Source organism: Saccopteryx leptura, chromosome 5 (genome assembly GCF_036850995.1).
Source record: "Saccopteryx leptura isolate mSacLep1 chromosome 5, mSacLep1_pri_phased_curated, whole genome shotgun sequence".
Taxonomy (NCBI): Eukaryota; Metazoa; Chordata; class Mammalia; order Chiroptera; family Emballonuridae; genus Saccopteryx; species Saccopteryx leptura.
Window position 1 is genome coordinate 69,891,459 of NC_089507.1, and position 11,932 is coordinate 69,903,390.

Here is an 11,932-nt window from a genome sequence, read left to right on the forward strand (position 1 = left end):
AAATACACAGGCTTTAACAGTTCTATATGTTCTCATCAAGTCAAATATTTAGTTCTAAGATTGTAAGTGAGGACTTATAGACACGGCCGTGACATAGTGAAATCACAGCCTGAAAAGGGAGGTAAAGACAGAAGAGGACTAGGTGAAGATCTCTGATTTATTAGTCTCCTTACACCTCCCTTTCTTCCCTACCAAAAAACTTCTCAAGTGGACTCACAAGAAGAGCTGGGCCTTGGCAGCTAAGAAAGCTCACTTTCTACATCTACATCAGCACCTCTTAAATGACCATAAGGCTCCCTAACTTGACTCTGTCTATATCCAACTCACCACAGAATTCCCGACTCATTTTTTCAGGCCAATTCAGATGGCAGAGTATTTTACAGAGTGGCTGGGTCAGTCTTTTCCACCAGTCAGTGTCACTGTGTGTGGTGGGAGAGCAGCCGCAGCAAGGTTTTGGGGGAAATAGGTGAAATAATTCTAACAACAACGAGCCTTCAAGGAATAATAACCAAATGCTGCTGTGCTGCCTTTGAGCCCAGCATGCGCCTGTTCCTGGCACCCAGACTACAGCACCTGAGGGGCTGCACATAACTGGGGCTGACTGCTCCCACCTGGGGGGTGGGAGTGGGAGTGGGGGGAGCCAATGCTTCTCACTTCATTGATTACATTATGTGACAGCTGAGCTAGAGCTATGGAAGGCACTGAAAGAGAATTGGAGAAATGTGAAGAATATGGGCTCTACATAGTTGATATTAAGTACTGTTAATTTGCTTGATCTGTGATGGCGCAGTGGATAAAGCATCAGCCTGGAATGCTGAGGTAACCTGTTTAAAACCCTGGTCAAGGCAGATACAAAAAGCAACTACTATCACTTGATGCTTCCAACCCCCTGCCCCAATTCTCTCTTTCTCCCTCTTTCCTCTCTTTAAAATCAATAAATAAAATCTTTAAAAGAAGCGATATCATTAATTTTTACTTAATAATAGTATTGTAATATGGGCAAATGTCCTTTTTTTAAAAAGATGCATACATAGTAATATTCAGAGGTGCAATATGCTGTTTATAACTTTCCTTAATATCCTTCAGAAAGAAAAACTTGAAGTGATTATTGAATAACACATTAGCAACTGAAAAATCTGGGTGAATGTTCTTAGTAATCACACCACTGTATTAATTATACAGTGGATAGAGTGTCGAACTGGGATGCTGAGGACCCAGGTTCGAGACCCCGAGGTCACCAGCTTGAGCGCAGGCTCATCTGATTTGAGCAAAAACCTCACCAGCTTGGACCCAAGGTCGCTGGCTCAAGCAAGGGGTTACTCGGTCTGCTGGAGGCCCGTGGTCAAAGCACATAAGAGAAGGCAATCAATGAACAACTAAGGTGTCACAATGCACAACAAAAAACTAATGATTGATGCTTCTCATCTCTCCGTTCCTGTCTGTCTGTCCCTGTCTATCCCTCACTCTGACTCTATCTCTGTCTCTATAAAATAATAATAATAATAATTAATTTTAAAAAAAGAAGAAACTCAGGCAATGACGTCCAAAGGTAAAGAATGGAAAGCACCTTATGGAAAGACAAAATCAAATAAAAAACACCCGAGCTGGCCCTGGCCGGTTGGCTCAGCGGTAGAGCATAGGCCTGGCGTGTGGGGCACCCGGGTTCGATTCCCGGCCAGGGCACATAGGAGAAGCGCCCATTTGCTTCTCCACCCCCCCCTCCTTCCTCTCTGTCTCTCTCTTCCACTCCCGCAGCCAAGGCTCCATTGGAACAAAGATGGCCCAGGCACTGAGGATGGCTCCTTGGCCTCTGCCCCAGGCGCTGGAGTGGCTCTGGTCGCAACAGAGCGACCCCCTGGAGGGGTAGAGCATCGCCCCCTGGTGGGCGTGCCGGGTGGATCCTGGTCGGGCGCATGCGGGAGTCTGTCTGACTGTCTCTCCCCGTTTCCAGCTTCAGAAAAATAAAAAAAAAAAAACACCACCAACAACACCAAAAAAAAAAACCACCCGAGCAAAGAGAATTAAATTACTCATAAAACAAAAAACGTGGTAAATAGTTGGATAGACTTATTCATCCATACAAAATACAGCAAAATATACATTACATAAAAGACTGTTAAAAAACATCATATGGCCTGACCAGGCGGTTGCACAGTGGATAGAGCGTCGGACTGGGATGCAGAGGACCCACGTTCGAGACCCTGAGGTCGCCAGCTTGAGTGCAGGCTCATCTGGTTTGAGCATAGCCCACCAGCTTGGTCCCAAGGTTGCTGGCTCGATCAAGGGATTACTTGGTCTGCTGAAAGCCCACGGTCAAGGCACATATGAGAAAGCAATCAATGAACAACTAAGGTGTTGCAACACACAATGAAAAACTAATGATTGATGCTTCCCATCTCTCTTCATTCCTGTCTGTCCCTGCCTATCCCTCTCTCTGACTCCCTCTCTGTCTCTGTAAAAAAAAAAAAAAATAAATAAATAAAAATTTAAAAAATAAGCATCATATGGTCTAACCAGGTGGTGGCACAGTGAGAGCATCAAACCCTAAGGTTGCTGGCTTGAGCACAGGCTCAGCATCTTGAGCATGTGATCATCACCTTGATCCCATAGTTGCTGGCTTGAGCAAAGGGTCACTGGTTTGGCTAGAAGCCCCTCACCCCCTGGTCAAGGCACATATGAAAAAGCAATTAATGAATAACTAAGAAATGCCAACACTACAAGTTGATGCTTCTCATCTCACTCCCTTCCTGTCTGTCTGTGTCTGTTTCTCTCTCTCACTAAAAAAAATGTATATTAAAAAAGAAAGTATCATATTAAGCAGCAGTCAGAGAAATCCCCAATTGTTATCCCCTCTAAGTAAGGGATATCACAGAGATTAATAAACTAGAGCCATGACAATTCTGAAAAGCTCATCAAATGTCTTCCCAGCAAATCTTCCGGACTAGTCATCAACTGTAAATATTCACTCATTCATCTCATTGCTTCTTCCTGATCCTGCACACCCCACATAGGGAGTAGTTTTGTCACTCTTGCCCACAACTGTCATCTATAAAACCTAAGGGGGGCCTGACCTGTGGTGGCGCAGTGGATAAAGCATTGACCTGGAAATGCTGAGGTCATTGGTTCGAAACCCTGGGCTTGCCTGGTCAAGGCACACATGGGAGTTGATGCTTCCAGCTCCTCCCCCCTTCTCTCTCTCTGTCTCTCCTCTCCCTCTCTCTCTCTCTCTCTCTCTGTGTGTGTCTCTCCCTCTTCGCTCAAAAATGAATAAAAAAAAAAAAAAAAAAACTAAGGAAGCCCAGCACTGGACAGTCTGTAAGCAACACTGGCAGGAGGAAGGGTGAGAGGAAGGGGGAGGGGGGAGGGGAGACAAAGTGCCACAAGACCTTGGACGCTACACAAACTAGAAATACACACTGATTTCACTGAAAATAATTTTAGAAGACAAAGTGAGTACAGAGGAATTTTCATTGTTTATGAAATATATCTCCAACGCAACAGAACAAGTTCCCGGGTGGAAGAGAGGAAGACAAGCTACAAGGGTGAAGAGAGAACAGAGAGCAGGAGAGTTAGTGAACAGACACTGAATGAGACAGTTAGTTGGGGGAGGATCAAGAGCTGGAACCACAGGAAGGGGCACATGGTCTTTGAAAGAACGCTAGCCCACACTGACACACTGCACTTCCGGGATTGGGTCGTCTTTTATTTTCTTTTCCTGGTTACTTTTTTTCTTTTTTAAGATTTTATTTATTCATTTTAGAGAGGAGAGAGAGAGAGAAAGAGACGGGGAGGGAGGAGCAGGAAGTATCCACCTCTATATGTTTATTGACCAGGTGACCAGGTTAGCCCAGGGTTTTGAACCAGCACCCTCAGCATTCCAAATCAAGGCTTTATCTAAACATTGTGCCACAGCAGGTTAAGCTCCTGGTTAATTTACACCTTGGTATTATGTAACTAGTCGTTATTATTCTCATTGTTATAGGAAGCAGGCAGTTTTGACCACACACCTGATAGAAAACTTCTGAATAGGAGTTACACTATCAACACAGGGGAGGTTTTATTTGCTGGTGATGATGCCATTGGTTTCATTCCACATTACCTTGGAATCTGCCACTTCCGTCAGACCTAACTCTTGAATGACCATGTTTATCCGTTCATTTTTTTCATGATTCGTCATAGTGGTTGGAAGCCGAACCGCTGCTGAGAACTGTAAATTTTCTCTCACTGTCAGAGTTCCCATCACAACATCATCCTTAGGACAAAATGGCATTTTAACAAGATATATCAGGTCTCTTCTAATACTGTCAGTCTTCAGTATACATAACTTAATCCACAAAATGACATGCCCAACACAGAGTTGTTTTTTTTCCAACACAGAGTTTTAACTAATGATAAACCCATAATTGCTATATAAGTTATATAAATAACTCCATACACAGATAGCTGCAAACCCCAATAGAATAATTCTCATTTGCTATTTGTACCACCAAATAGAGCACAGGTCATTATAGTTACATTAGCAGACATTTCTACATTCCTTTATACAAGAATTTGCCAATATCTTTTGAAGTTAGGGCAAGGATAGAAGTGATGGTAAAAAAAAAAAAGAAAGTAAAACATGAGTTATTTTGGGAATATGATAACAAGAATTGATATCATTGACCTTAGAAAGGTCATATTTCATATCTAAAATTGTTATTATGGGCCCTGGCCAATTGGCTTAGTGGTAGAGCGTCGGCCTGGCGTGCAGGAGTCCCCGTTTGATTCCCAGCCAGGGCACACAGGAGAAGCACCCATCTGCTTCTCCACCCCTCCCCCTCTCCTTCCTCTCTGTCTCTCTCTTCCCCTCCCGCAGCCAAGGCTCCACTGGAACAGGGTTGACCTGGGCGCTGAGGACGGCACTGTGACCTCTGCCTCAGGCGCTAGAATAGCTCTGGTTGCAGCAGGGCAGAGCCCCAGATGGGCAGAGCATCGCCCCCTGGTGGGCGTGCCGGGTGGATCCCGGTCGGGCACATGCAGGAGTCTGTCTGACTGCCTCCCCGTTTCCAACTTCAGAAAAAAAAGTACAAAAAATAAAAATAAAAATAAAATTGTTATTATGGTCCTAGCGAGTGGCTCAGTGGATAGAGCCTCAAACTGGCCTATGGATATCCCAGGTTTGATTCTGGTCAGGGCACACAGGAGGAGATCATCTGCTTCTCTCCCCCTCCCTCTTCCCCTGCCACAGCCAGTGGCTCAACTGGTTAGAGCATTGGCCCTGGGCACTGAGGATAGCTCACTAGAGCATCAGCCTTAGGGGCTAGAAATAGCTCAGTTGGTTCGAATATTGACCCCAGATGGATGTTGCTAGGTGGATCCCGGTCAGGGCACAGGTGAGAGTCTGTCTTACTAGCTCTCCTCCTCTCACTTAAAAAAAATAATTATCATTATTCTTACAAGGGTCATACCCTAGATCAGGGGTAGTCAACAATTTTATACCTACCGCCCACTTTTGTATCTCTGTTAGTAGTTTTCTAACTGCCCACGGGTTCCACAGTAATGTTGATTTATAAAGTAGGAAAGTAACTTTACTTTATAAAATTTATAAAGCAGAGTTATAGCAAGTTAAAGCATAGAATAATAATTACTTACCAAATAGTTGGATTTTCTCTAAGTTTGGCATAATAAATCTTTATAAAACAACTTACTATACTTAAATCTATCTTTTTATTCATACTTTGGTTGCTCCACTACCGCCCACCATGAAAGCTGGAACGCCCACTAGTGGGCGGTAGGGACCAGGTTGACTACCACTGCCCTAGATTCTCCCTGTTTTTTCATTTCTCACTATTCTATACTTTATGGGAAATTATAAAACACTGCCCAACCAGGCAGTGGCACAGTGGATAGAGCATCGAACTGGGACACAGAGGACCCCGGTTTGAGACCCCAAGGTCGCCAGCTTGAGTGTGGGTTCATCTGGTTTGAGCAAAGCTCACCAGTTTGAACCCATTTTTGCTGGATTGAGCAACGGGTTTACTCGGTCTGCTGTAGCCCCACAGTCAAGGCACATATGAGAAAGCAGTCAATGAACAACTAAAGTGCCACAACAAGGAAGTGATTCTTCTCATCTCTCTCTCTTCCTGTCTGTCTGTCCCTATCTATCCTTCTCTCTGATTCTCTATCAAGAAGAAAAAAAAAAGTTGGTGCTATGCTCATGTCATGTAATTAATCAAGAGGAAGCACACTGAACTATCAGCAAAGGAACTTGTTCACATAAAGCCAGAGAAATCTAAAATGGAAACCCATGAATACTTACTTGTACCACGTAACCTGAGTTACATTTGAAATTGGCAGGTCGAGGTGCTCCGTTTATCAAAACATCTCCAGATAATCCCTGAGGATCTTTCCTTGCAGCTAAAATATCTAACAGCCTATAAAAGGACACAGATGTGGGTACAAGGCATAAAAGGATAATCACTTTGCAAAGTATATATATGTCTAATCACCAGACTTTACACATGTAATTAATATATTATATATGTAACAATAATTAAAAAATACATTTTTAAAAATTGTCTTTAGCCTGACCTGTGGTGGCGCAGTGGATAAAGCGTCGACCTGGAATACTAAGGTCGCCAGTTCGAAACCCTGGGCTTGCCTGGTCAGGCACATATGGGAGTTGATGCTTCCAGCTCCTCCCTACCTTCTCTCTCTCTCTCTCCCTCTCTGTCTCTCTCTCTAAAATGAATAAATAAAATTAAAAAAAAATTGTCTTTAAAAAAAGATGTTATTTTTATTAGTATTTTTTTTGTCCAGCTCAGGATATGTCTCTCAGCTACTGTAAATCCAAATTCTGTTCAAGTTAGAAAATTAACTGATCGCCTGACCAGGCGGTGGTGCAGTGAATAGAGCCTCGGACTGGGATGCAGAAGACCCTGGTTCGAGACCTCGAGGTCACCAGCTTGAGTGCAGGCTCAACTGGTTTGAGCAAAGCTCACCAGCTTGGACCCAAGGTCACTGGTTTGAGCAAGGGGTTACTCAGTCTGCTGAAGGCCCACGATCAAGGCACATATGAGAAAGCAATCAATGAACAACTAAGGTGTCGCAACGAAAAACTAATTATTGATGCTTCTCATCTCTCTCCCTTCCTGTCTGTCTGTCCCTATCTATCCCTCTCTCTGACTCTCTCTCTGTCTCTGTAAAAAAAAAAAAATGTGTTACACATCACCATTTAGTGTATCTATTACTCTCAATTCATAATTCAAAAAAAAAAGAAAATTATCTGATCAAAAAATTCTATAGCTTAACTAAAATTATGTGGGGGTTTTTTTCTCACCTTCCTTTTTTTTTTTTTTTTTTTTTTTTTACAGAGACAGAGAGTCAGAGAGAGGGATAAGTAGGGACAGACAGACAGGAACGGAGAGAGATGAGAAGCATCAATCAATAGTTTTTATTTGTGACACCTTAGTTGTTCATTGATTGTCTTTTCATATGTGCCTTGACCGTGGGCCTTCAGCAGACTGAGTAACCCCTTGTTCGAGCCAGGGACCTTGGGTCCAAGCTGGTGAGCTTTGCTCAAACCAGATGAGTTTGCGCTCGAGCTGGCAACCTCGGGATCTCGAACCTAGGTCCTCCGCATCCCAGTCTGATGCTCTATCCACACTGTGCCACCGCCTGGTCAGGCTCACTTTCCTTTTTTTAAATCTATGCTACAAAGCCCAGAAACATCACAGCAAGGCACTGTTGGCTAATCCAGCTTAAACTACCAAACTGCCTCCAGGTTTTCGAACCTTGGGGGTCTCAACACAAGCAACATGCTTCTTTACTGAAACTCAGCCCAGTTATAACTCGACTCCATCTCCCCACTTCCAATATGATGACATTGCTATTGCAAAAACAATTATTGCAAATCATAGCTGACAGCTGTACGTCAATCACCTTATCATGTGCTGTTAGTAAAGCTGACCTACTAAGACTTCCTGCTCCTCAGGACAGAATCACAGCTGGCAAAACTGCATGCCATCCATAGTGCCTGGAACCAGACTAGACATGCAGCAAATACTCAACCAGTACCATGAAGGTGATCCCCGAAAGCACATTAAACTGTAAAGGAAAAGCTCAATGATACTCTGTTATACTCACGAAGATTTGCCTCCACCTGTGGGTCCCAGAATGGCGTTGAGGCCAGGTCTCATGATCCCACTGTAAATGCAGAAACAGACCGATTTACTGGTTCCCTTAAAAACTGCTTCTACTTGTGAAAAAAAAAAAACAAAAAAAAAAAACTGGTTCTACTGCCTGACCGGGTGGTGGCGCAGTGGATAATGTTGAACTGGGATGCTGAAGACCCAGGTTCGACACCCCGAGGTCGCCAGCTTGAGCGAGGGCTCATCTGGTTTGAGCAAAAGCTCACCAGCTTGAGCCCAAGGTCGCTAGCTTGAGCAAGGGGTTACTCGGTCTGCTGAAGGCCTGTGGTCAAGGCACGTATGAGAAGGCAATCAATGAACAATTAAGGTGTTGCAATGCGCAACGAAAAACTAATGATTGATGCTTCTCATCTCTCTGTTCCTGTCTGTCTGTCCCTGTCTATCCCTCTCTCTGACTCTCTGTCTCTGTAAAAAACAAACAAACAAAAAACCCTGGTTCTACTAATTTAGGGTCTGCACTTAATACACTCAATGAAAGTAAAGAAACTACACCTGTAAAAAAACCAATTAAAAAAAAAACACTCAAATTGTTGATTGCTAAAATTCTAATATAAAAAGGATATCATCAAAAAAAAAACTTAAAAAAAAAAAAGGATATCATCACTATTCACTTGTTTTATCCTCTTTTCATCACAGAGGACCTCAGGATCTACTTACTTAGTTCTACAAATGAGATTACAAAATGTCCAGAAGAAAAACAAAATTCAAGATTCTCATCAGGCCTGACCAGCCAATGGCGCAGTGGATAGAGCATCAGACTGAGATGTGGAAAGATCCAGGTTCGAGACCCCGAGGTTGCCAGCTTGAGCAAAGCTCACCAGCTTGGACCCAAGGTCACTGGCTCGAGCAAGGGGTTACTCAGTCCGCTGAAGGCCCGCAGTCATGGCACATATGAGAAAGCAATCAATGAACAACTAAGGTGTCGCAACGAAAAACTGATGATTGATGCTTCTCATCTCTCTCCATTCCTGTCTGTCTGTCCCTATCTATCCCTCTATCTGACTCTGTGTCCCTGCAAAAAAAGAAAAAAAAGATTCTCATCAGCTGTTATAAAATATAATCACTATTTTGAATGGTAGTGGTGCTATCAAGCACAAGTCAAAAATAAGATAAGTGAGAGCAACCTTTCTCTCATCCCAGAAATGCTATTCAGTAGACACAAGCAGATAAGAGAGAAATTAGAAATGCTACCTCGAATAAGAGGGATGGTTATTCTCATGGATGCCTAAACCAAAAATATGAGTAAGTAAGAAATATGAGTAAGGTGTATAAATGTCTAATCACTATGTTGGACCCCTGAAACTAATAATAGTGTATGTTAATTATAATTAATAAGTTTTTAAAAATATGGAACAAAAAGATTTGACAAAGTTTTTATGAATGTAAGAATGCAAGGAAAAGAACTCATCTATTATTGGAATGTTGAACCATAAAAACATGAAGCCTTAAACAGATCACACTTTTAGTGCATCTACTAAAATGTAAGCAAGATAAATGTACAATTGTCCAGTATGCATTTTAAATCCATTTAACCTGCACATATTCAAATCATGTGTTACTTCAACTTAGCACAAGATCTAATGTAACCAACATTTTCATGACTATTATGTTGCACAAAAAAAAATGTCATCTTTCAAAAAGGTCACTCAATTTATCTAAGCATGTCATAAAACATCAAAGCTTTGCACCTGACTAGGCGGTGGTGCAGTGGATAGAGCGTCTGATTGGGATGCGGAGGACCCAGGTTCGAGACCCCGAGGTTGCCAGTTTGAGCGCAGGCTCATATGCTTTGAGCAAAGCTCACCAGCTTGGACCCTAGGTCTCTGGCTTGAGCAAGGGGTTACTTCTCTGCTGAAGGCCCGCAGCCAAGGCACATATGAGAAAGCTGAATCAATGAACAACTAAGGTGTCGCAACGAAAAACTAATGATTGATGCTTCTTATCTCTCTCCGTTCCTATCTGTCTGACCCTACCTATCCCTCTCTCTGAATCTCTCTCTGCCTCTGTAAAAAAATATCAAAGCTTTGTGTCTACCTTTTCTCTCATTTTCCCAGTCAGGGTCTCTTAATCAAAATACTAAAGCAGCAGGAAAGTAGGTATGTATAAAAGAAGGTGTTGCTACATAAAACAAACTCTATCTAACCCTACATAGCCCCTGATCTCACTACCACCCAATCAATCAATCTCAGGTCTCTGTCATTTATATTCTACCCACATGCAAAAGTTTTCTCCCTTATTTGTCATTTCCTAGCTTTCTGGGTGCAGTTGGTTGCTACTAACAGAAAAGACTACAATCCCATAAAATGCATCAAGAACACCTGAGACGCTTCAGTTTAGGGGCCATACCTGACCAAAGAGCTCTTATAACCACTCCTCCAGTCTCAGAAAGCTAGAAAAGGTGGTTGCTTTATCTAAGAATAATTATTTCCCCTAATAAACAAACACATTAACAAAAGAAAACACATAAGCCATGGTGTTTGAGCAAACCTAGAGGTACTTCCTGCTCCTGAGACTCCAGTGAAAGAAAGAATCAGGCCCTGGCCGGTTGGCTCAGCGGTAGAGCGTCGGCCTGAAGTGTGGGGGACCCGGGTTCGATTCCCGGCCAGGGCACATAGGAGAAGCGCCCATTTGCTTCTCCACCCCCCTCTCCTTCCTCTCTGTCTCTCTCTTCCCCTCCCGCAGCCAAGGCTCCATTGGAGCAAAGATGGCCCGGGTGCTGGGGATGGCTCCTTGGCCTCTGCCCCAGGTACTGGAGTGGCTCTGGTTGCGGCAGAGCGATGCCCCGGAGGGGCAGAGCATCGCCCCCTGGTGGGCAGAGCGTCGCCCCTGGTGGGCGTGCCGGGTGGATCCCGGTCGGGCGCATGCAGGAATCTGTCTGACTGTCTCTTCCCTTTTCCAGCTTCAGAAAAATACAAAAAAAAAAAAAAAGAAAGAAAGAATCAGTGTCAAGCCTCTAGAAATTATAAAAGCATGAACAATCCCAATGACTATCAGATTGTGACAGAATAGAGCTACATGGTCTCAAGTAGGTTCTGTTCTCATTTCTCTCCTCACTCTACTGCCCATTCCACAATCACGTTGGACTTCCACTGCATAACTGAAGCAAAGCTAGAGCTTCCTTGTATTTAAGTAGTTTCTGTCTGTCTGTGTAATGGGGAAAGACATTAGGTAAATTGTTAAAGATGATAAATGACTATATATACAGGCTACTCATTAAAAACAAGTCTATTTGAAAACTGAAGTACTTTCATGATATATTATCATTTCAACCTCCTAACTCTTGCTTCTAGAACATTAAGGACATAAGGTGCACACATACCAAGTATCCAGCTCATAAACTACAGTGACAGATCTTTTATCTCACAGATTAGAAAACCAAAGCTCAGAGATTACAATTCTGCCCCCACAATTGGGCAGCTGGAAATCACACAACCAGCCTCTCTCCACGAAACCAGCGCTTACCCAGGAAAGCCTGAACGATACACTAATTATTCAGTTTCTCAAACAGAAGTTTACACACATGGGACAACCAGTTTAAAAATACTTTGGCTGCCTGACCTGTGGTGGTGCAGTGGATAAAGCATCGACCTGGAAATGATGAGGTCGCCAGTTCGAAACCCTGGGCTTGCCTGGTCAAGGCACATATGGGAGTTGATGCTTCCAGCTCCTCCCTCCCTTCTCTCTCTCTGTCTCTCCTCTCTCTCTCTCTCTGTCTCTCCCTCTCCTCTCTAAAAAATGAATAA

The 11,932-nt window shown here is 43.3% G+C and overlaps 1 protein-coding gene and 1 non-coding gene across 2 annotated transcripts in view; one reads left to right on the top strand and one right to left on the bottom strand.

Moving 5' to 3' along the window:
* The window catches only part of LOC136406509 (broad substrate specificity ATP-binding cassette transporter ABCG2-like), a 41,897-nt gene extending 33,720 nt beyond the window's left edge, over positions 1 to 8,177 (bottom strand). The window contains exons 1-3 of the mRNA XM_066386548.1: positions 8,125 to 8,177; positions 6,299 to 6,413; positions 4,100 to 4,252 (exon numbers count right to left, since the gene is read on the bottom strand). Of these exons, the coding sequence (XP_066242645.1) occupies positions 4,100 to 4,252; positions 6,299 to 6,413; positions 8,125 to 8,177 (321 nt within the window). The remainder of the gene's footprint in view (positions 1 to 4,099; positions 4,253 to 6,298; positions 6,414 to 8,124) is intronic.
* A 2,546-nt stretch (positions 8,178 to 10,723) lies between these two features.
* On the top strand, positions 10,724 to 10,799 carry TRNAF-GAA (transfer RNA phenylalanine (anticodon GAA)). Its single transcript has one exon. It is a non-coding gene; the product is annotated as a tRNA-Phe (tRNA).
* The last annotated feature ends 1,133 nt before the right edge of the window (positions 10,800 to 11,932 follow it).